Below are 26,448 nucleotides of genomic sequence, written 5' to 3' on the forward strand. Positions count from 1 at the left end.
GAGCCAGGTAAAAAGTTAGGCGTTGCCCAGGTTTTTAACCTTTTGCCTACTGGTTACTTTCACCCCCTTCCTACCCAGGGCAATTTTCTGTGCTGTTGCACTTTGAATGACAATTGCGCGGCAATGCAACACTGTAGCCAAACAAAATTTTTATCTTTTTTTGAGACAGATAGAACTTTCTTCTGATGGCATTTAACCACCACTTGGGGTTTTATTTTCTATTAAATACACGAAGACTGAAAAAAAATTGTTTTTAAACTTTTCTTAATCTCTGTTATAAAAATTTTGGACATAAGTAATTTTTTTCCTTCTAATATGCGGTGATGAGGCTGCACTGATGAAGCTACACTGATAGGCAGGACTTATAAGGCAGCATTGATGGGTCCTGATGGGTGTACTGATGGGCCACTGAGGAGGCTGGACTGATGGGCTACTGAGGAGGCACTGATGAGGCAGCACCGATGGGGCAGCATTAACGGGCACTGATGGGTGACAACACCGGCTGTACAGGGGTAGCATGCTCTTTGGCTGCCCAGACCCAGCTCAGAGCCTGTCCAAGGGGGAATCTGAGCCAAAAGCAGGGGGATCCCCTGTGAGGTAGTGTCCGGCTCGGGGCCATTTCTGAGCTCGTTCAGAGCCACCGGTTCCTGCTGCAGAGAACCTTCCTGGATAGCTAGATCTAGACCCGCACCCAGTGATAGGGAGGAGAGCGCCACACAGGGAACACTAACTGCCAGGGGCTCTGCTCTTCCCCCACCACTTCACAGCCCCACATCTGCTCTAACCCACCCTTTATAGTCCCACTCCTCTTCTCCTTAAAACCTGCCCTCACAGTGCTGCCCCACCCCACCCCTGGCATAAGAAAATACATGTGTCATCTGCTGGCCGCCCGGCTATGTTGCTCCTGGCCATACCCCCCCATGCTAATCACTGGGGCCAAAAACATCTCAGCCCGCATTTTCTAGTCGCTATTGTGACCTGGCACCTGGGATTTGTTGAGCCCTGGCATAACTACTGGCAGTCAATGCAATATCCAGAATACTGCACAATCACAGGGATCAATGCAGGGTCTTTACTCACTAGTCCCTAGGTCAGCTTCCACCTTTCTCCATACACAGTCCAGTGAGTAAGACAGTCCTTCTCCAGATCAGATCCCTTGTGGTGAACTCCTGCGACCAGCTGATAGCAAGATTCTTCCAGGCCTCTATCCCTATTTCCACTGACGCCTTAAGACCTCGTTCACAGTCCATGGGCTGCCTAATGGAGGGTTGAAACCCTCATTGGGAGAGAGAACTCGGCTCTCCAGTGTTTCAAACTATTTATCCCCTGTCCAGCCCCCTTCTGGACACTCCTCTCCAGGGATTGACTGAAGCATGATAAATATTCAGGCTGGTTATTTCCCCCTCCCTAAGAGGGAGTTATTTCCAGAGGCAGGGGGAAGCAAGCAAACTCCCAGCCTGTAAAAACCTGAACATACCAAAACAAACAATCACTGCCCTCTTGATTACAGAAGGAGCCAGAAATTAAAATTTACCTAGCATCCTATACTAGGAGGGTGCTACATATCCAGCTTAACAGTCCTTAGATGTGTGGTTTTTTTTCAGTTTTTTTGCCTTTTTCACCTGGTGATCCTGCCAGTAACACACATCCTGTCCTAATGTGACACTGCTTATCATATCTAAGAAAAAGCAGCGTTGTCACTCTATGACAGAAACTATGTTAGGTCTTTAAACGTCCCCCTTTCCTTGTCTCCATAACATGGGGGTTGTAGTCCTGAGAGATTGATGGGAACAATGTAACTAATAAGGATGCAGCACAGGCAGAGAGCACAGGAAGTTATCAGCTTATTGGATTTCTATCAGAATCAACAGGTATTTTTTGCACTCAAATTAAAATGGTTGTAAACCCCCAAATATACCTAGTGAAGTGAACAGCTTCAGATGATACACAGAGATTAAATAAATCTCCCTACATACATTTTACCTGTTTATCTGTAGTCTTCACTCTACACCTTTTGAAAAGTGCAGATTGTGTTATAAATCTTTCTTCATCTGTAAGCAGCACAGAGGAGGGGGCAGAGAGACTGCAGTTACATTGTGTCAGAGCTGATTGGAGGAAAGTAACACTCCCATTCATACAGAAGAACTGTGTTTTGAATAGACAAGCTCTGTTCTGAGACCCCCCACACACTAATTTATCTCATGTGTCAGGAAAACTTCTCAGAAGTGACTCATGCTGATAAGAGAGGAACAAAGCACCAGAGAAAAACAATATTCAGAGCTTTGGAGAGAGATAAGTAAACACTATACTGATATACTGTATGTCCTTTGCTCAAATTCCATGACTGAGGTTTACAACCACTTTAAATAATTATTATACAACATATATTACAAAACACTTTCAATACCGAAAGGGATATTAAGAAAAGGAAGTTCATTGTTAGAGTTTATATACACAATCATAGACTCAGATTTAAAAAATAGTTTGCAGATATATTCTAACTATTTTAGAAAATAATAAAATCGCAAATAGCAAACAGAGTCACCTCAAAGGGGCAAGCCAATTTTATTGATAATTTAAATCTTAAAAAAAATAGTTACATCCCAAAATTCTATTATTTATTGACAATATCCATAGAGTAAATACAGTCTTATTACTAACATGCCATTTGTTCTCTCACGTGCCTCATATCTGTATCTGATCATTTCAGGTCTCTGTCTGGTGATTAGGACAATGCTTTTTCTTTCAAGTGCTAGATAATTTATTCAATATATAACTGGGGAATTAGACCACCATAATCTGATACATTACCAATGATTGGATTCCAGTTGACTGAATCACCCAACAACCTCAGGATGTGATTAAGGAGGTTTGGTATGAAGTTTTCTGTTCCCCAACTGATGTGCAGTTTATAGGGATATTATTCTTTGTTTTTATTGTATAATACCAAGAACACAATGGTAATGCTTATATAATATCAAAAGATCTCTTTAAATTGGACTTTTAATATTGTTTTGTTACTTTTTGGTTGCCCTAAAAGTCCAATTTAAAGAGATCTTTTGATACTATATTAGGCTCCATTCACACTAGCGTGTTTTTTGATGCATTTTGCAGAAATGCATGGGAATTTTTTAACATGGGTTCCTATGGAACATGTTCACATCAATGCCTTTTTGTACCTCTGCATTTTTGGAAAGGGTCAGGGACTTTTTTTCATGCAAAATGCAGCATTTTGCATGTAATAGAATTCAATGGACAAGCATCAAAAACGCAAGTGCACCGTTTTTGCCATTTTTAAAAAAAAAAATTTTTTAATTGTAAAAAAAAACACGCAAAACGCGGCAAAAACGCTGTAAAAACGCTACAAAAATGCTGCTCAAAAACGTGGCAAGCATGAAAAAAAACCTCCAAAAACGCTCAAAAGCAACATGCATACGTGTGAATCGAGCCTTAGAGGGATGATGGCAACCCTGACCCAGCACTGATGAATCAAATATTGCATCACAATGGTAGGGCCTGGTTCACACCTATGCATTTTTTAGTGTGTTTTCAGTTTTGCAGAAACACACTACAGTCCATTTAACATAGTTTCCTATGGATGTAGTTCACATCTGTGCAATTTATGGAAAGGGTCAGGAATAGTTTTCTGGGTTTTGGTTCCATAGACTTCAATGGATCAAAAATGTGTATTGAAAAACACAAAATGCACCTGCAATATGAAAACTGCAACCTACATAGGTGTGAATCAGGCCTAATGCTAAGCCTTCTGCAGCTGGGAAGCCAGACAGAGCCAACTGAATTTGACAAAAACATTTAGGTCCTATTTACAGATTATGTTAACACAACGTATTACAGTGCTTTATGGTCCACTGCCCTAAGACAGCCCATTTATTTTGAAAGTACGGGTAATGCAGCTTGACTAAAAAAATTGGATTTGCACTTTTTTTTAAGAACAAATTTGCAACACACACCATGTGCATTGTAATGTGCTGCAGTGCATTTCCCTACTTTGCAGAGTGTTCAAAACAAATGGCACCACAAAACACTGTGATGCATGCATTGCTCTACACAATCATTTTTCATTTGTGGCTTGTATGTGGAATATACATACTCATCAATACCTTTTTCTTTCCTTTAAGCAACATTAAAATAAAAAACAAAACAAAACATACTTACATTTTGCATCCGGATTCAAGTCATGAATAATCTCTTCTCATATTCCACTAGAATAGTCTGAGTTCACTCATTTATAATATGCCTGTTTTGATATTGTAACATCAGCGGGTCCATAACATGTGGGTTTTGGACTGTAAGGCCCCTTTCACACGAACGGACCATTCAGGTCCGCCTGTCAGTTTTTTAGGCGGACCTGAACGGACGCTCCATGCAGGTCTATGGAGCGACGGATGTCAGCAGTTACCATGTCCGCTGACTTCCAGTCTGATCTGCTAAAATCAGACGTATGGCCCTACGTTCGTATCTATCCTGGCGGATCGGATGAGATCTGATAAAAACGGACATGCTGTCCATTTTCATCCGATCCCTCCATAGGAATCGGCAGCGCTCTGACAGGCCCCTCCTTGCTCAGTGAGCAGAGAGGGACCTATCATTCGCCGGCTCAGTGGAGATCAACGGAGAGATCTCCTGCTGAGCTGGCGGACAGAGCTGAGTGGATCCGCCTCGTGGGAATGAGACCTAAAGGCTTTTTCAGACAGGTGATGAATAGTGGTAGGACCTCTATAAATGGCTTTTGTTCTCATACAAGACTATGGGGTTGATTTACTAAAACTGGAGTGCAAAATCTCATGCAGCTGTGTATAGTAACCAATCAGTGTGTAACTTCAGCTTGTTCAATTAGGCTTTGACAATAAAACCTGGAAGCTGATTGGTTTCTATGCAGAGATGCACCAGTAAATCAACCCCTATGGGTATGTAAATCTGCTTAAAGCAGGTCAGAGGAAAGTCAACTGCAGATCAAATGCACCTGTCAGTGAATTCTGAATGATCTCACAAGTGTCTCCAACTGAAGCTCAATGACACAGCCCTAAGGCAAACACAGCTCAGTGCTCAGCATTTTCTAACACACTTCTTTCATCTCTATGATGTCTGGAGGTTCTCTATGATGTTTGGAGGTCTCATATACACACTGAGAAGTTCAGTGCATTCTGGATATTGGCCCGCACAGTGACAGACTCCTCCAAATTAATGAAAAGGAAATGTCAATGTTGGTCTGACCTTTGCTGTTTATAGATGACAGCACCATTTATTGTAAAGATAGCTGAAGCCGGCCAGAAACACTCCGACATACATGAGAAGGGCAGCGGGAGAGATGTATCTATCCAATGGGTCATCATTCATCTGAAGAAGACCAGCAGTAAATTCCAGAATATGATAGTGATGTCCATGATGAAATGAGATGTTAAACAGAAGCATGATGTAATGTCTTTTTTTTACAAATCAACAACAAATCAAACTATAAACTACCAATTACAAACATAATAAAAAATGAAGACCCTTCACCATACTGCAAATATGAAAACCTTATGAAAATTATGCAATGCTACAAATGCAGAATTATGTATAATATGATAATTGCTGTATAAATCTTATTCCTACAGAAAACCTGTCACTGAATATGGCACATTTGGGTTGATTTACTAAATGCAAATAGACTGTGCACATTGCAAAGTGCAGTTGCTCCAGAGCTTAGTAAATGAGGTAAAGCCTCACTTTGCAAAAAAGTACCCAATCATGTGCAAGTGAAAAAAAAACTGCATTTTTGCTTGCATGTGATTGGATGATGGAAGTCAGCAGAGCTCTTGCTGCTTTACTAAGCTCTAGAGCAACTGCTCTTTAACTGCACTTTGCAAAGAGCAGCAGTCTTTTTGTCTTTAGTAAATCAGCCCCTTTGTGTTTATTACTTCATTAGCTGTGTATCAGGATATCAATGTTCTTCTGACTAATGTACAGAATGTCCAGAGAAACTGTCCCCCTATAACAAAGGAAAGGCGGCTCCATAAACATGGCTGGTAATAAATGGAACCTGTGAGGATGGAGTTATGAGAGATGTCACTGTAGATAGATTGTTTTTTAGGAGTGCAAGTTTTGAGGCTGTCATCCTGGTCCTTGAAATATTGTCATCCTGATCCTTGAATTACTACACATGATTCCCTGACCTGAAACAAGCACACAGATGGAAGTTCTGACATCATGCCTGTTCCAGGTCACTGATTCATGATGTACCCAAGCCAAGATCAGGAACACAGAAATTAGTCTATACCAGTGATGGCAAACCTTGGCACCCCAGATGTTTTGGAACTACATTTCCCATGATGCTCATGTACTTTGCAGTATAGTTGAGCATCATGGGAAATGTAGTTCCAAAACATCTGGGGTGCCAAGGTTAGCCATCACTGGTCTATACCCTTAAAAGGTCAGCAATGGTATCTCCCATAATTCTATCCTCACAAGTTTTCTAGTACATACATGTACAGGGGTCCAATGTATATCGCTCCTCATCATTACTCAGATATTACTGTAGAGACTGGGAAGTTGGATGCAGTGGAGTACTGAATAAGATGATGGTACTATTCAGAAATCCTCAGTACTAATACATACACAGCACTGATCCAATCAGTTAACTCTGCATATGAACATTTATTTTATATATTATACTACAGTCCTTTATAGGAGTCACATTGTCAGCCATAATGATTTGATCAATATGGGGAAAATACTTCTATCAATCTTCATACATTCGGTGTACCGCCCTGATTTTACATTCAATTTTATCCCTTTTATAAACCAGTGGATTAAAATACATGACAGGTTCTCTTTAAATTACATGGCATTAGATGTATTAAAGAAAGCAGGCAGAAGCAAGTTTAATAGGCTGAATCTGAAAGGAAAAAAAATGCATCTCCTCTTCCTGTGATGTCCTTACATAATACTCCATTGGGTACATTTAGGCTTTCGGGTTGCTGGAGGAGTCAGAACTGGCATCTGAAGCTGTAAAAGAAAGTAAAGATATTTAGTCTGTAGGAAGATCATGATAAATGATGATTATCATATAATATTATATAGAGTACAGAGAGACACTGTGCTTTATATTACAGAGAAAGGTCTGTATAGAGAGCCAAAAATGGAGAACCAGTTATTTCTATTTGTTTCATATAATGTAGGTAATGATAATAAAGTCACGTATCATAGAATAGGATTATCTGCAGGACGTCTCATCTTCTCACATTCTACACACCGCACACTATAATAACACAGAGAACAGGACATGAGGGGATACTTACTACTGGTGGTCTTGTAGCCTTTTCCCTTCTCTGAAATATATAAATTATTGTGTTAGAAACAAGAAAACATTAAATAAAAAGCTCTTCAAAATCTGTCATAGCCAATATCCAAACTTTCAGAATTTTGAGACAAGAAACAGCCATGAGCTCACATACATGGGATATAATATATGAGAAAAGACCCAAAACAGACTAATATAATTATAAATGGCAATAAAGAAAGTTACTACAAATGTTTGTTTTTTCACTGAAGATCTGAACCCTACTTTCTGTAAATGACACACTATGGGTGCTGATTAAATAAAATAAAATAAAGAGACAATATCATGAGAGAATACTGGAGGCCGCCATTGCTGCAATCTACCTTTGAGAATGCTCATTCTCTGGTTGTCTTGCTAATGTTTGTCTTCAATGTTGTCTGAGTTGTTGTCCCCGAACAGGTATAGTTATGGAATGTGACACTTTTCTGGCATTTACAGCATGCTTGTTCCAGGTCTGTGACCCCCCTCCCCCCGGATAACCCCTCTATTTTATACTTTATTTTTTCCTTTGCTTGGGTCTTAATGTTGGTCACATGATGTGCAGGGTCCTCTTCCTCTTCAAATGTTTTTCTGGTAGTGGGTGGTTCTTGATGATACAGATAGCAGTGCTGACATGACGACATCAGTGCCTCTCCCTGCCCCAATGTACTGAGTACAGGGTGCCATAATGATGCCCCCTCAAAAGCAGTCCCATGACACCCTGCATTCACAGTATGTCCTCAGTCCACCAGATTGAATGATAAGTGTGATTTCACCCAGAATACTTAGTGGGACGGAACCGCTTGGCACCTCACTTGGGTGCTTCTGTCAAACAGTGCTTCCTGCCCCCCCAAACTGTTCCAGCAGACCGAGAGCTAATACCAGACCTTTACCCCAATCACCGTACACAGACAAGGTGTTGGGATAAAACCAAAGGAATGATTGTTTGTTGAACAGAAATACAGGTTTTTATACACTTCAAAAGTAGGTCAGTCACCACATGAAAAATAAAACCAAACATTTAACCAAAACATCACACAATGGTTTAGATAACGAGGTAGAGTTGACACAAGGCTAATCCCATCATATAGGAACCTCCAAAAGTCAGCCAAATTTGAAAACAGACAGAAACAATAGGAGACTCAATTAACAATGGTAATGCACACCTAGGAGGCGCCCAATGGGAGAGACATTTAATAAACATAACACCTTAATAAACAGACTAGAGTAGGAGACTCTTCAGGTTGCTTAAGCTGATTATTTTAACATCTGCTCTAAATCTCACAGTCTGAAGCAGTTGCTGGTTCGGGCATAGAGACCCCAAATATATATATGGGTCCTCCAGTTCCCAGAGTCTGTTTTTTGGAGAGACATGGACTTGAATCCGAAGCAAGACCACTCCAAGGGTCCCCCAGGCACACACCTCCCAAAAAGTAGTGTTCCCTTAAATGCCAGGGCCCATAGTCAGTGGGTAGGAGGCTTTCCCCTAGTTCCCTACAAAAGCCTCTGTTGCCGTTTCATCCGTCACACTGAGGACATCATTTGGCAGATAAGAGGTACTGTGGGATTGAGTGGCGGGCCAAGTACTGGACCCAGCTCTGGGGGGCAGGCAGCAGCAATGGCGGCTTCCATAATTGTCACTTTAAGCAAACAAATTCATCTGAGCTTCATTCATTTATATTGTGAAAGAAAGGAACCTCTGAGAAAAAAAATTAAAATCTGTCACTTACTTTTGTAGCAAAAGATTCCAACACCAAGGATGACTGCGATGATGACAACAGCACAGGCAATGGCAATAATCATTGTATATTGGGTGCCATTGTCAGGTTCTGAAAGAGAGAGATGTATGAGATGGTGGGAATACTGAGTGAGAAGTTCAGGTGAAGATACTTTATAATAGAAGACATGTAATAGTCAGACCTCATGTACACAGATGGGAAGAAACCGTATACAGTATATGCCCAGTGTAAAATTCTGGGTGTTTTCCCACGTCATACTCTTTAAAAATATTGATGCTTCTGTGCATCACTGTGTACCCCTTCATACACGTATGACATAATTACCATACACCGAACCTCTGTGTACCCGCATGCACATCTGTGGGTAAATGCTGATACACAGAAGCACCAGTCTTGACAAGCATAAGGCTGCATACAGCCAACCTCTAGAATAGCAGGGTGTACACAACACATGAGGCTTCCAGGGTGCGGGAAAACTCCTGGAATTTTATGCCAGGCTTGTCTTTACCATGCCAATTGAAATCAGCTGACAATTTCTTTGCAAAGGCTGTTTGAGTAGATATACTGTACATCATCTGACAGTAAGACCTTGTTTACACTTGCAGTCAGGGGTGCGGTTGAGCAGCATTATTGTCCTCCAACTGCATCTACTAAAGCTGCCATGACAGCAAGTGGGGTGTACATTCCGCAGCCATGATGCTTTGCATCGAAGTGCAGCAAAAATTATCCCCTGTTGGGTTCACATGCAGGTCTTTAGACATTAACCCTTTCATGACTAAGCCCATTTCTGACATTTGGTGTTTACAAGTTAAAATCCGTATTTTTTGCTAGAAAATTACTTAGAACCCCCAAACATTATATACATTTTTTTAGCAGAGAATCTAGAGAATAAAATGGCGATTGTTGCAATATTTTATGTCACACGGTATTTGTGCAGCGGTGTTTTAAACGCAACTTTTTGGGAAAAGGGACACTTTCATGAATTAAAAAAAAACGAAACAGTAAAGGTAGCCCAATTTCTTTGTATAATGTGAAAGATGATGTTACGCCGAGTAAATAGATACCAAACATGTCATGCTTTATAATTGCACGCACTCGTGGAATGGTGGCAAACTAAGGTACCTAAAAATCTCCATAGGCAATGCTTTAAATTTGTTTAAGGTTACCAGGTTAGAGATACAGAGGAACTCTAGTGCTAGAATTATTGCTCTTGCTCTGACGAACGCGGCGATACCTCACATGTGTGGATTGAACATCGTTTACATATGCGGGTGCGACTTCCGTATGCGTTTTCTTTGCTGCGTGAGCTCGCGGGGAGGGGGGCGCTTTACAAAAATGTTTTTTTTGTTTCTTATTTATTTTTATATTAATAAATTGTGTTTAAACAAAAAAAAATTTTTGATCACTTTTATTGCTGTCACAAGGAATGTAAACATCCCTTGTGACAGTAATAGGCAGTGACAGGTACTCTTTATGGAGGGATCGGGGGTCTAGAAGACCCATGATCCCTCCTTTGCACTTCAAAGTATTCAGATCGCCATTTTCGGCGATTCTGAATACTGTATATTTTTTTTAAACCAGCGCCATTGGCAGCCGAGTAAACAGGAAGTAACATTGTGAAGTCGCTTCCGTGTTTACAATCAGGAGACTGGAATGAAACAGTTTCCGGCTTCGTTCCAGTCTGTCACTAGCCACCGGAAGTGGCGGATGTTTGATCGAGCCTCCCGGTGCAACAGGAGGCCCGGTTAGAGCGGCGTGAGGGGGGACATCCTCCAGGATAACAGCAGAGCGGCTCTTAGCTGCATCGGTTGTTATCCCTGGAAAGCCGATGGCCGTCTCTAAAAAAAACAGCAGCTGCGGGCATCATCCCGGTATAACCCCCGAAAGCCGAGGCCGCACATCTGCGTACGCTCGGCAGGAAGGGGTTAAAACAAGCAGTAAGGAGGCAGCATAATGCCTGTCAAATGCCCTTTATAGACTGATCCACTGCAGATCACTCTTTAGAGGGCACCGCTCACAGTCTTATTAATTAGCCACATTGTTCATGTAAAATAAGTATCAACTGATTTTAGGTATCAATCCCCACAGCTGTTTTTATTGGCCGGGCTGAGATATCGTCCCTCCCATGCATGCTCGGGTGTTCAGTCATCTCTGCACTGCTGAAATTATACCCTGAGCTGTGTGTGACTAGCTCAGTGTACAGTGCAGACAGACAGGACAGCAACTTTATTGCTGAAGAGACATAGGGGGTTATTTACTACAGTGACTGCACTTCCAAGCACACTTGCAGTGCAAAGTGGATTTGCCTTTACTAAATCAACCCCATAGTGGGATTGACTTACTAAAGGCAAATAGCTTGTTCACTTTGCAAGTGCAATTGAATTCTGCAAGGACATTTACTTAAGAGCTTAAATGAGATGAAGCTTCACTATGCAAAGAATACCCAATAACAGGCAAGGAAAATGAAAGGAACAGCATTTTTGCTTGCACATGATTAGATAACATAAGTCAGCAGAACTTCCCCTCATTTACTAAGGTCTGGAGTAAACTCCCTTGCTAAGTGCTTAGTCTATTTGGCTTTAGTAAATCAGCCCCAGTATGTATTTTCTGTATTCAAAATTCTGCCTGTTCACATTTTTTTTTTCACACTGAAGTTACACTTGAACTTATTTACTCATGGTGGCTGGAGGTCCTGTCTGCATTTCTCCTATAGACATGACTGTAGCTTCCCCTTGCCTTAATCACAGGGATTGGTCAGTGACTATCTTATGTTCTTTACGTAATGTAATATTTAAAAAAAAGTGACTCAGATAATAGTTCTGGATTATATGAAAAATACAGTGCTCCGCTATTATTAAAAATAGACAGAGTCTGGAAAAATGTAAGGAAAAGTGCAAAACAAATAAAATCAATAATTCACTCCTATTTAAAACCGCAGAACGTCATTGCTGAAGAAACGCGTAGGACGGAGTCATAGCGGGTGACGTCATTGCACACCGAATGCAGTGGCCATCTTGAAACTTTCTAATGTGGTTTTCTATTTTTTTTAAATGTGAGGGCATTATTTTACTTGAAATAAATGGACTTTTTTTAACAAATACTGGAATATGAGATACCTCTGCCTTTCTTTTTGACTTCTACCCATTGGGAGTTCTGATGGTCACCAGGGTAGGAACAACTACTGAATATGTTTACCCAAGGGAGAAGTTGAGAGATGTTCCATTTCTGAAGATGTTTGACTGCTTTTTGACTGCAAGGTCAAATTTATTTATTTGGTCAGACATCCTTATGAGACCCATCTACCAGCCATTTAAGGACTTTATGGACTTACCTGATCAATTTTAATTGTTTTGCACTTCTTTGTCCATCCTTTTCCAGTCTCTGTCTATTTTTAATATTTGTTTAGCAATGCCTTTTTTATATAATTGTGTTTATATTGTAGCCTGTAATATTGTTTCAGCTGCTCGTTTCTTGGCAATTAGAGCTTTAGCGCAGGTACTATTTGTGATTTAATAGTTTTGGATTGGCAATTCTATTTTCAAGACATGTTGTGAATATGAACATAGAGGGGTTGATTTACTAAAGGCAAATAGCCAGTGCACTCCGATAGTGCAATTGCTCGAGATATAAGTAAATGAGCTGAAGCTTCACTTTATAAAGAATACCCAATCACATGCAAGGAAAATAAAAAAACAGCATTTTGCTTGCACGTGATTGGATGATGGAAGTCAGCAAAGCTTCTGCTCATTTACAAAGCTCTGGAGTTATTGCCCTTGCAGAGTGCACAGTCTATTTGTCTTTAGTAAATCAAACCCAAACAGTCTTTATCTCTCTCAGAATGTCTCCATCTATACAATGTATGACAGTTCTATTGGTGCAAATGTACAGAGCACATATATCAGGAGGAAGGAATAAATACACATTACATGGATATTTTAATGATTTATCTTGAAAAGGACCTATTGCAATATATATATCTTTATATTCATGACGGCAGACCTCATGTGTATTCATGGTTAGATATTTTATCATCAAACTTTCTTCTTCTACTCACCGTATTTCTTAGTGAGAACCTCCTCCAGACTGCTGTGGTCCACATGACAGGAGTAAGTGTCTGCTTCCTTGGTTGGCACTTCCACACTGACTCTGATCTGATAGGTGCCATCAGGATGGGGGAGAATTGGACTCATTTCATCTGAAGGAAGATGGTCCTTCCCATTCCTCATCCACTTCACCTCCACAGGTCGGGGGTGAAACCCGTACACCAGGCACTGAAGTCTTGTCACATCATCCGACTGACGATGACCCCACACCTTCACCTCTGGGCGCACTGAAAGGGAGACAAAACAAAGAGAAATATATAAAAAACACTGATGGTATACAGGTACAATACATCCAGAAAGTATTCATAATGCTTCACTTTTTCCACATTTTGTTATGTTACAGCCCTATTCCAAAATTGCTTTTTGCTTTGAGGCACTAAAGGGCTAATAATAGCACCTGTAAAAGCGACTTAAAAAGCCTCCCCTGCAGCCCCGGTGTGAAAGCCCGAGTGCTTTCACACTGGATCGGTGTGCTTGTAGGACGTTAGAAAAAGGCCTTCAAGCAGCATCCTTCAGGCGGTGTGAGAGTGGGGAATACACCGTCCCTGCCATTGGAATCAATGCCGAAGCGCTTTGCAGGCGATTTGGCAGCGACGCTTTGCGGGCGCTAACAACCCTTTATTCGGCCACAAGCGGGGGTTAAAAGCACCCCACTAGCGTCTGAAAAGTGCTGTTATTACAGCGGTAAAGCGCCGCTAATTTTAGAGGCGATTTACCGCTAACGCTCCTGCCTCAGTGTGAAAGTAGCCTATGTATTCACAGCTTTTGCCATGACACATAGGGGTTGATTTACTAAAGGCAAAAAGACTGTGCACTTTGGAAAGTGCAGTTGCACACGGCAAGAGCAGTTGCTCCAGAGTTTAGTAAATGAGCAGAAGCTCTGCTGACTTTCATCAACCGTTCATGTGCAAGCAAAAATGCTGTTTTTTTATTTTCCTTGCATGTGATTGGGTATTCTTTGCAAAGTGAAGCTTTACCTCATTTACTAAGCTCTGGAGCAACTGCACTTGCAGAGTGCAATTGCACTTTCCAAGGTGCACAGTCTATTGGCCTTTAGTAAATCAACCCCTTAAAGTTGAGCTCAGGTGTTTCTCATCCTGTTTCCAATGATCATCCTTGAGATGTTTCTACAGCTTGATTGTAGTCCACCTGTGGTAAATTCAGTGGATTGGACATGACTTGGAAAGGCACACACCTGTCTATATAAAGGTCCCACAGTTAACAGTGCATGTCAGTAGACCTCTGAGTTTGTATCGAGGCCAAGATCTGGGGAAGGGTATAGAAAAATGTCTACAGCATTCAAGGTCCCAATGAGCACAGTGGCCTCTATCATCTGTGAATGGATGAAGTTTGGAACCACCAGGACTCTTCCTAGAGCGAGCCGCCCGGTCAAACTGAGTGATCGGGGGAGAAGGGTCTTAGTCAGGGAGGTGACCAAGAACCGATGGCCATTCTGACTTCGCTCCATTGTTTCTCTGTGGAGGGAGGAGGACCTTCCAGAAGAACAACCTTCTCTGCAGTGCTCCACCAATCAGGCCTGTATGGTAGAGTGGCCAGACGGAAGCCACTCCTCAGTAAAAAGTAGGGGTGCAACGGATCAAAAAACTCACGGTTCGGATCGTTCCTCAGATCAGGACTCACGGATCAACAACAAAAAAAAATAATTAATTTAATTTACAAAAACTTGTAAATTCCACCACCATATAGTCCCCACTGTAATCTTCACAATCTCACCACTGTAATATCGACATCTCCCCCCACTGTAATATCCATGTCATCTCCTCCACTGTAATATCCACGTCATCTCCCCCACTGTAATATCCATGTCATCTCTTCCACTGTAATGGACATCTCCCCCACTGTAATATCCACATCTCCCCCCACTGTAATATCCACATCTCCCCCACTAATATCCACATCTCCCCTACTAATATCCACATCTCCCCCACTAAATATCCACATCTCCCTACATCTCCCCCACTAATATCCACATCTCCTCACATCTCCCCCACTAATATCCACATCTCCCCCACTAATTTCCACATCTCCCCTACAATTGGAGCTTGCTTGCTTGCAGTTGAGACGGCTGATGATGACGTCAGTGTGCCGCTCACCTAGGCCGCTGCCGGGTGTACCAAGATGGCCGGTGCTCCAGAGCTAGGCCGAAGCCGCGGCCTTTCCTAAGGCCGAGGTGGCGGAGTGCTCCGCGGATCGTGTGTGTGCCGATCCGAACAGGCTGAACCGCTCGGATCACGGATCGGTGATGATCCGTTGCACCCCTAGTAAAAAGGCACATGACAGCCTGCCTCGAGTTTGCCAAAAGGCACCTGAAGGACTCTCAGACCATGAGAAACAAGATTCTCTGGTATGAGGAGACAAAGATCAAACTCTTTGGCCTGAATGGCAAGCGCCATGTCTGGAGGAAACCAGGCACTGCTTGTCACCTGGCCAATGCCATCTCTACAGTGAAGCATGGTGGTGGCAGCATCATGCTATGGAGATGTTTTTCAGTGGCAGGAGGGGGGCTAGTCCGGATCAAGGAAAAGATGAATGCAGCAATGTATGAGATACCCTTGATGAATACAGAGGACTCTGGACCTCAGACTGGTGCGAAGGTTCATTTTCAAACAGGACAACGACCCCAAGCACACAGCCAAGATATCAAAGGAGTGGCTACAGGACAACTCTGTGACTGTCCTTGAGTGGCCCAGCCAGAGCCCAGACTTGAACCCGATTGAACATCTCTGGAGAGGTCTGAAAATGGCTGTGCACCAACGCTTCCCATCCAACTGGAGCTTGAGAGGTCCTGTAAAGAAGAATGGGAGAAACTGCCCAAAAATAGGTGTGCCAAGCTTGTAGCATCATACTCCAAAAGACTTGAGGCTGTAATTGGTGCCAAAAGATGCTTGAGGATTGAGCAAAGGCTGTGAATACTTATGTACATGTGATTTGTTTTGTTTTTTATTTAATACATTTGCAAAGATTTCAAACTTCTTTCATGTTGTCATCATGGCATATTGTTTGTAGAATTTTAGGGAAAATAATGAATTGAATCCATTTTGGAATAAGGCTGTAACATAACAAAATGTGGAAAAAGTGAGGCGCTGTGAATACTTTCCGGATGCACATTATAAGAGGATCGTACACATACAGAGACACCTGTTCAATCATTTGTCAGGATCTTTCCCCCCTTCCTGCCCAGTCCAAATTTCAGCTTCCAGTGCTATCACATTGAATGGCAATTGCACCATTTTTCCCTCAAATAGAGTTTTCTTTTGGTGGTATTTGATCACCACTGGGGTTTTTTCTTTTTTTTTCACTACAAATAAAAAAAAAAAAGGGGGCGTGGCTTGGCGCGCGATGGAGACGGCAGCCTAAACGAGGAGCTCTGTCAGACCAGTGGCCCAAACCAGTCTATCTGCCGCTCAGCAAGCGACGATGAGCAGACAGAATCGTCTCCCACAGCACACTCGTTCCCGCCGCTCTACCGCTGCATCTGCCGGGAGGAACATTTCAGAGATTTTCAAGAATCAAGCCGTGATACAGAAAGTAACTGCAGGAGGGAAGATGGCGCCGGTGCAGCATGAGGAGGATCTCAGCGAAGACTCCCTGTCTGCTACAGAGGATAACGGTAGGAGAGGGGCACGTCCTGATAATCCACTAACTTATGCAGATATGTCAGTCTTTGCTGCTGACATTAAAGCCTCATTCTCAGCAGCTATCACGGATCTTAAAACCAACCTGTTAGTTCTCACAGAGAAGATGGCCACCGCTGAAGCAGCAGGAAAACACAGAGATAAAGCCATAAACAGGCTAGAAAGGGCGGCCTCCTCCCATGCACTTCATTTTATTGAGATGAACAGACACCTGGAAGACCTCGATAACAGGGGGAGAAGGAATAACATTAGAGTTCGAGGTATACCAGAATCAGTTGATGCTGACCAAATAACTCATGTACTGCAGAGGGTTTTTAATAGCCTCCTGGAGAGACCAGAGGAAGGGGACATTGAATTTGTCAGAGCGCACAGAGCTCTAAGAGCCAGAGGCCCAGATACACTTCCTCCTCGTGACATCATATGCTGTCTACAAAGTTTTTCCCTTAAAGAGGAGATCATGTACAAGGCACGCAGAAATGAGCAGATTGTGTTCAACGGCGCCCACATAACTTTATTTCAAGATCTTTCCCAAATTACGCTAAAAAAATCGCAGAGCCCTGCGACCCTTGCTAGAGGCGCTACGGGCAAAAGATCTTCGGTACACGTGGCGCTTCCCCTTTGCCCTCTCAGTGTCGCACAATGGCAAACAACACTTTCTCCGCACCCCAAGTGACCTCCAGGAGTTTTGCAGCGCCCTGCAGTTGGGTGAGATTGACTTACCGGAATGGTATCAGGAGTTTTTACTCCCATTTGGAGACAGAAGCCCACCGCACTCCCCTACAGTGACCCCAGAGAAGCCCCTTGCTAAGAAGCAGAAGCAGAATCGGCAAGATGGGTCAATCGCTGGTACTCCAAGGGGCAAAGCACATTCCTCCAGGATGTTAATGGATGCGTGAGCGCGAGAATCATATCACATACCGATGATCTGTTTCACCCAGGTTTCAACTCACACCTTAGCATATATGCTAAATTGAGCAGATATTTTGTTTATGCTACAGCTAAGTTTTCATGCATGGACTCCCCGTTCCGGATCATTTGACACTTGGATGGAGAGACCTACTACTACTAGTGTCGCCCTTGTTTAGGGTCCCTCCTCCCCCCCCCCCCTTTTTTTTTTTTTTCTCTCCACACATGGGAGGGATAGAGTGGGCTGTTTGGCAGAAAACTGGGTACTTTCAAACCTCCCACCAGGGGAGTCCCACAAGATCCCTGGGATGAATTACACTAACCTTTGCTCCACTCATTGTGAACTTACCAGCCTAACAGGAATGCGGGAGACAAGGTTGCTGCCCAGGGCGTTGATATGTACCCCACTCAGAAAACATGATACTGCCTGCTGGTTGTTATATATCCACAAGAAGCCCAGATAGACCATGCTACTGGACCAGCCTACCCAGAGACCTAGCAAGAAACTTATACCTCCTATCCATTTTAGGCGTCAACACAAACCGGATGGGGACCTTTAACTTAATGTAGAGTTCCTGCTTATACTTACCCCTGGGAATGTCTGTTTTTGTTCTCAGTGTTTTTTCTGTTTTTTGGTTCCGGCACTAAGTGATTCCCATAAGGGAGGGGGGAGGGGAAGGGTAGGGAGGCGAATATGCCTTTCACGTCCTGATCCCACCACCCCATATATTTCTATAAGTTAATATAGCGACTGCTTGTCCCGCTCCGTTTTCTTGGTCGGAGCCCCGCTCTAACAGCTCAAGCGGCAGAAAGGACCATTAGACACTATCCACTTGCTAAAACGGGCCGTGGTCTGGCTGTTCTAAGTCCCTGACAGTTCATTTAACTTTTTTTTTTTTTTTCTATTCTCCACTTTTGTTAAGTTGGGACTGGTATCTGACCGCGTGCCTCCCGTGTCCCCACAGAGTGTGTGAGAGGGGTTATAGACCCACTTTCACGCACTAACTATTGATCAACTCAGACGTTATTATAGTCTGGGAAGGTTGTAATTCTCACTCTCCGTACTCTTATTTCTAATTTCTCACCATACTCATATCTTCTCATCTATTCCTTCTCATTCTTCTTAGTCACAGATTGAGGTAGTACAACTACGTTTAGGTACTTAAATTCTAACAGGTACTTTTTTATAGTTGTGGTTACAGGTACTGTCTGCGGTCTCTCTCTGGTCCTGAACAATGGCTTACTCTGCGTTAGGCCGAAACCCTATGGTGGTATCCCACGACGTCAAAGGCCTAAACATTCCGGAGAAACGCACTACTCTCTTGCGGGAATTAAAAAAAGGTAAGCCTAAAATTGTTTTCCTGCAAGAGACCCACTTTAAAACAAACCAGGTTCCCAGGCTCACCGACTCTTACTTCACAGAGGCACACCACGCCACAAACGACAGTTCCAAATCTAAGGGAGTGACAATACTGCTCAGTAGGGAGGCTTCATTCGAGATCACAGATAAATTGGTTGACCCAGGGGGGAGATATATTTTTATCAAAGGGAAATGTTTGGGGGTTCCCACCACATTAGCAAATGTTTATTTCCCCAATACCTCACACCTGTCTTTCTGCAAAAAGTTAATGAGGGAGTTGGAGGGTTTTAGCACAGGTCGCTTAATTTTAGGGGGAGATTTTAACATTCCCTTAAATCCGTTAGTAGATACGTCAACAGGAAAAACCTTCATTACCTATAAAATATTAAAAAAGATCAAAATTCTCCTCCACTCCTTAGACTTAGTTGACACGTGGCGCTTCCTACACCCTGAGGACAAAGATTTCTCCTTTTATTCTATCCCCCATGATCGCCACTCGAGGATCGATTACATCTTTATCACACAGAGGGATCTCCACCTAGTTAGAGAGGCAAACATAGGGATACAGACTATCTCTGACCATGCCCCAGTTTCCATTGGCCTAAACTTGACAGATAACCCGGCCAGATCGGGAACTTGGAGACTGAATTCCTCTCTCTTAACTGACCCAGTTATGCTGTCTACATTGACCGCAGCTTTGAATGAGTTCTTCAGGCATAACGTGACCCCGGGCATGGATCCACTGATGGTCTGGGAGGCCCACAAGTGCTCCATCAGGGGAGACCTAATTAGGATGGGTGCACAAAAAAAGAAAGACCAAGAAAAGGAAATCTTCCTATTAACGCAAAAAATACGTAGCCTTGAAACCTTACACAAGCAATCTTTGACATCCAGATCAGCGACTGCTCTTCTCGAGACAAGATTGACCCTTAAACAGCTTCTAGAATCTAAAACGAAACGCTTCCTTTTCTTTAGGAAAAAAATATACTACGAGCAAGGTGACAAACCTGGCCACCTACTTGCTAGGGCTCTGAAGGGACCCATTCATAAACATGTCATCTCAGGCATTCAAAATAAGGAGGGTAGGGTGGATAGAACAACGGACAAAATAGCACAACACTTTCAGGAATTTTATTCCAATTTATATAATCTTCCAACTCAACATAGACCACATGATTTGCAGGGAGAAAGGCTCCAGGTGATGCGGGACTTCTTGAGGGATTCGGGCCTTCCCTCACTTACAGTGGAGGATGCCGCGTCACTCGAGAGTCCCGTGGACCTGCCGGAACTCAAACTTGCCATTAAAGATCTAAAACAAGGTAAGAGCCCAGGCCCTGATGGATTCACGGCCATATACTACAAGACATTCGTCGACACATTGTCCCCACACCTCCAAAATGCATTAAATACCTTATCAAAGCCAAGAACGGTACCCCCAGAATTTCTATCGGCCTTTATCACTGTGTTACCCAAGCCAGATAAGGACCCCCTTCACTGTTCCAGCTATAGGCCCATATCACTATTGAATTTGGATGTGAAGATATTGGCCAAAATCATTTCTAATAGACTGAAACCTCTACTTCATAATGTGATAGGACCGGAACAGGCAGGCTTTATGCCTGGAAGAGAGGCAAGGGATAATGTCACCAAAGCCCTAAACCTGATTCACGCCGCCCATGGACGAAAGATCGAGGGTCTTCTCCTGTCCACGGACGCGGAGAAGGCCTTCGATCGAGTAGCCTGGGACTACATGTTTGAAACCTGCAGACACATAGGCCTGGGACCAGGAATGATGGCCTGGATAACCTCCTTATACCAAAGCCCTTCAGCTAGACTCAAAATAAACGGTTCACTATCAGATAAAGTAAGCATAAACAATGGGACAAGACAGGGCTGCCCACTGTCGCCCCTGCTATTCATAATATCATTAGAACCATTTATTAGACGAATCCTAGTGAATACTGCTGTAAAGGGATTTGAGGTCATAGGGCGTGAATATAAAGTAGCGGCATATGCCGATGATTTACTCTTTTTCTTGACGGACCCACATATATCCATCCCCTCCCTTATGAGAGAGTTCGCAATATTCGGTTATATTTCTAATCTTAAGATAAACTTTTCGAAATCGGAGGCGATGAATATTTCACTCCCAGAACAAACACTAAAGACAATCCAAGACAATAGCCCTTTCAAGTGGGAAACACAGGCTGTCAAATACCTGGGAGTTTGGCTTACACCTAAGTTGTCCTCTATCTTTTCCCGAAACTTCCCTCCCCTTCTCAAAATCATAGAAAAAGATTTACAAACCTGGCACACGGGGTTCTTTTCATGGTTTGGCAGGGTGGCCATTTGCAAAATGGTCATACTGCCTAAAATCCTATATTTACTACGCACGCTCCCTATCAAAATCCCACAAAGCTTTTTTAGATCACTTCAGGCTCTTCAAGCGCGATTCATTTGGGCACACAAACCACCACGTATTAAATTTTCCCTACTAACGAGAGCCAAAGCAGCGGGAGGGTTAGGGATACCAGATTTTAAAATGTACTATCATGCCACACACATTGCCAGGATCATAGACTGGCACTGTCATGGCGGCGTAAAGGACTGGGTGTCGTTAGAAAACGAGCTGAGCCCAATTCCCCTGCTGTTCTCCCCCTGGATACCAAAACTCAAATACCCCTCGACTCTGAGAGTACACCCTCTGATAGGGACCACTCTAGAAATCTTTCATCATCTAGCTAAACAACCCAAACTTTCTTCGCCTCTCAGCCCTCTCACCCCATTGCAAAACAACCCAGACTTCCCACCTGGAATGGGGAACCACCTCTTGCGATCCTCTGATCAAAAATTACCACTTCTGACGTACCATTGCTTTGATAACAAGATAATGAAAGACTTGACCAATCTAAAGGCTGACAACAATATACCTTCCCTTCCCTTATGGTCATACTTCCAGGTCAGAAGTTACGTTAACAATGTCACTCGTAAGAGTCACTTCACTAGAGAGCCTACTGAGTTGGAGTCGGTGTGCCTAAAGGGAGAGCAGATTGAAAAGACCACATCAGTCGCTTACCAGTGGCTAGAAAACTCGAAAAAACCCGCAGATAATAGGCTCAGAGAGAGATGGTCAGACTGCCTTGACATGACAATTTCAGATACCCAATGGGAGAGAGCCTGTATTATGGCGCATAAGTGCTCCTTAAGCACGAGAATGCAGGAGACGGCGTATAAAATGCTTACGCATTGGTATGCAACTCCAGCTAAGATTCACAAATGGTTCCCCCAGTTGCCAGACATATGCTGGAGGTGCAACAAAGAAAAAGGAACTCTAATGCACATTTGGTGGCAATGTGAACGAATAACACCGTACTGGAACAGGGTCAAAGAGGTAATATACCGAATCACGGAGACCAAGCTCAAACTTAACGCAGCATGTTGCTTGCTTCACATTACAAATTTTACCTTTAAAAGATACAAAAATTCTCTTATCAGACACCTACTAAATGCGGCCAAGTCTCTTATTCCACTGTACTGGAAATCAACCACAGTTCCATCTCTAAAAGACTGGCTGCAAAAAATTTCATATATTTGTGAAATGGAAGACACACGGGCACAGTCAGAAGAAAAAGTTGATCGTTATCACGAAACTTGGTCTCCCTGGTTCATATATAGATACTCCCAAGACTATGAAAACTTGATTAAATAACTGGTCAATACTTACCATTACTTGATCGAATACATAACTATGTAACAACCTGAACCGTTCTGTTATATTGAACTCGAGAAAGTACATTAGACGTCAGAACTCGATAAGCTCTAAATAACTCCTTCAAGTCACTGTGACGTATAGGTCCTAACACCTATCCTTTTTCACTAATTTTCTTACCTTTTCTTTTCTTATTTCCACTCTGCTCCTTTCCCTACCTATCAAACAACTGCAGATTTAAAAAGATACCAAAAGGTGGGCATAGTTCTCAGTACACACAGAAATTCTTATCTAAAGACAGCTTGTTTAACTGTCAGAATGCATAGCTATGACTCACGGACATGTTAGATACAATCTTGATTTTAAGTTTGATACTAATTGATTAATGTATATTGGATCCTATCTGCATTCATGTATGCTTAAATATGCTTAATTTTTCTTTTCAATAAACTACTTTATGCAAAAAAAAAAAAAAAAGACCAAAATTTTTGAAGAAAAATGGTGGTCATGGGTGGGCATCCTCGGGGGGGATGCACTGATAATCAGTACAGACCCCCCTGTCAGGAGAGCAGCTGATCAGCTCTCCTCTATTCATGCCTGTTCGTGCGAGTAGAGGAACAGCCGAAACATGGCTTTTCCTGTTTACACTATGATCAGTTGTGATTGGACACAGCTGATCACATGGTAAAGAGCCTACATCATAGGGTCTTTACCTAGATTGGAGATGCGGTGTGTCAGAGTGACACCACAGATCACAGCTAATCCTGCTGGACGTCACATGACACCCAGCCAAGATAATAGAACCACTTTTCAGCTGTCATTTTGCTATATGGCGGACGGGAGGTGATTAAGAAAGAATACATTTTATGCCTCCAGAGTGAATGATTTTGCAATTTGGCAGATCAATGTTACCCCAAAGATCTTATTCTGGAAGCTGGACTCCAGCAAAACTATACATACAGGTGATACATTATCCATATAAGGGAAAGATTTTACCTGCTAAAGAATTTGCCTCTCTCTCCACCTGAGATTTATACGACCCCCTGCCTGGGAGATAAGGTACCTGATATTTCTCTGCTTTAGTTATATAACATTTAGGCCCCTTTCACACTGGGGCGGCGTCGGTTTTTAGCTATTTTTAGCGCCGCTTTACCGTTGTTTTAGTGGCGGTATTCGCCCGCTAGCGGCTGAAAAAGGGTTAAAACCCAGCCACAAAAGGGTTAAAATCACTGCAAAGTGCTGCTACAGCAGCACTATGCCAGCGGTATAGCCACACTGCCCCATTGATTTCAATAGGCAGGAGTGGTGTATACACCGCTCCTTCACTGCTCCAAAGATGCTGCTAGCAGGACTTTTTTCCTATTCTCCAGCGCACCGCTCCAGTGTGAAAGCCCTCGGGGCTTTCACATTGGAGACAAAGCAGTGGCTCTTTCAGGGCGCTTTGCAGGCACTATTTTTAGTGCTGTAGCGCCTGCAAAGCACCCCAGTGTGAAAGGGGTCTTAGAGGGCTGATTCCCATCCCCAGCCCAAGACTGGAAAGTGAAAGGAGAGGCAGCAAACTGATGAGCTTCATCTCTATCACTCTGCTCTCTCCTCCTACTAGCATGCTATTTGTTAACACATAAGTATTGTAGCACAGCTGACTGTCTTCTTGTGCTGCTTCTACCTCTCCCAGTCTGAGCTCTTCTTCATGAGGCTGATACCAAGTCAAATTAAGGTACTTGCACTGTTTCAATTAAAAAAACTAACAAATTTTAGGTTGTAATTATGAATACAGAGCATTATGAATACATTTCCCATACAGGACAAAGAAACAGGAAACAGGTTAACTAAGTTCACCCCCTTGCTGCCCAGGCCAATTTTCAGCTTTTAGCGCTCTCACATTTTGAATGACAATTACGGACATGCAACACTGTACCCAAATGATTTTTTTAATCATTTTCTTTACACAAATAGAGCTTTCTTTTGGTGGTATTTAATCACTACTGGGTTTTTATTTTTTACAAAAAAAATAAAATAAAGACCAAACATTAAAAAAAAATATTTTTTTTTAAGTTTCTGTCAGTACATTTTGTAAATAAGTAATTTTTCTCCTTAATGGATGTGCACTGATGGGGCAGCACTGGTGGGCACTGATGGACGGCACGGATAAGCGGCACTGATTGACATCACTAATGGGCACGGATTGTTGTCATTGATGGGCTTTACTGTAATCAGGACACAGATGACCAGTGCCCTGATTACATACCTGGGTGTGTCCTGTGAGGAGATACCGCTGATCGGCTCACCATACACTCTGTCAGCGTGAGGCGATGAGAGTCAATCACTGGCACTTCCGTGTTTACATGTGACCACATGTATAAAGAGCTGCGTGATCGGCTCTTTACAGGAGATCGGGGGTCACACCATGTCCTGGCAACATGGCGTGATCCTGATCGCCTGCGTTCTGGGTGCCGTCATATGACGTCCACTCAGAGCGAGAGCCGCATCGCTCCTCCATCATTTGGCGGTGGGCGGGCGGCAAGCGGTTAAAGCCCAACTCCAGGCAACTAACAAATGACCCCTTGCGGAGGGATTGTCCCCACGCTGCAAGATTTAGTTGCTTGTTTAGGTCTAGAGGAACAATAAAATAAGATTTACTTACCTGACCCTCCACTCCTCCCTGCTGTTAAACCAGTCCCTCCAGTGTCTTCAGTCCCATGCTCTAGCAGTCTAGAATCCTGAAGTCATCAAGACCAATGCAGGGTCCATAGCCCTGCAATGGGCATGAAGACTCCAAGGTACAGTCCATCGCCAGAGCATGGGGAAGCACGATCTTCCAGGGAAGCAAATGATTAAGTAAAAGTGTTTCTCTTCTCTAGACAAAGCAAGTAACCCTTGCAGAGCGGGCACAGCCACACCTCAAGGGATCATTTCACATTTTCCTGGAGTTGGATTCTTTCACACCCCTCAGCCACCCCAACCTTCTCTCCCGGTAGCAGCAGCTGTTGGCTGGTAAAACCCAATCTAGCTGGTTGTTCTCCATGAAGGAAATCGCTCACCCAGGGTAGTTGAACCTGATTTAAAATGGGTCCAACCACATAAATCTCTTCATATCTGTCAAATCTGTCTGGACTGGGTGATGATTATTTTAGGTTGATGGCACAGAGAGAAATATTGAGGTTGTTATTGCTGAACTCACTTGAAAATGCAAGTTCCCTGGCTGTCCTTCTGATCTAATGTTCTAATATGTCCTGAGCTGATGACCCAGAACAATATGCAGATCAGTTTTATTTTCATTCTCACTTCACTTGCTACATGCTTCTTCTGAGTCAATGGTTCTGAAAGTATTAAATCTCAGAAAATCTGAATTTTGGAAAGAGGTCAGCAATGTCAGCCATAATAATTCTCTTACAGGTTGGCGATACATAGTAGGATGTGATTGTGCAGACTTATCCTTTATATTTCATTAGCCAGACATGAACACTGATTACTTACTGCATGTTGGACCATTTCCCAATTACACCCCATAGACAGCACAATGCAGCCCCATCTCTATGGAATCATGATTATCGGGTGAGATTGTAGCACTGCTGCCCAGAGATCCCCTGTATTATACATCAATCCCTATCCATGTATATAGAGAGTAAGGGCATATGTAAAATACAGCCACAA

General features: G+C 42.9%; 1 protein-coding gene across 4 annotated transcripts in view; it reads right to left on the reverse strand.

The window, feature by feature from the left end:
* Positions 1 to 2,548: 2,548 nt before the first annotated feature.
* The window catches only part of LOC141107520 (class I histocompatibility antigen, F10 alpha chain-like), a 215,687-nt gene continuing 191,787 nt past the window's right edge, over positions 2,549 to 26,448 (reverse strand). For all 4 annotated transcript variants that reach the window (XM_073598309.1, XM_073598307.1, XM_073598308.1 and 1 more), the window contains exons 4-7: positions 13,115 to 13,390; positions 9,052 to 9,150; positions 7,302 to 7,331; positions 2,549 to 7,008 (exon numbers count right to left, since the gene is read on the reverse strand). In XM_073598309.1, the coding sequence (XP_073454410.1) occupies positions 6,965 to 7,008; positions 7,302 to 7,331; positions 9,052 to 9,150; positions 13,115 to 13,390 (449 nt within the window). In that variant the 3' untranslated portion in view covers positions 2,549 to 6,964. The remainder of the gene's footprint in view (positions 7,009 to 7,301; positions 7,332 to 9,051; positions 9,151 to 13,114; positions 13,391 to 26,448) is intronic.

Source organism: Aquarana catesbeiana, linkage group LG09, assembly GCF_042186555.1.
Source record: "Aquarana catesbeiana isolate 2022-GZ linkage group LG09, ASM4218655v1, whole genome shotgun sequence".
Taxonomy (NCBI): Eukaryota; Metazoa; Chordata; class Amphibia; order Anura; family Ranidae; genus Aquarana; species Aquarana catesbeiana.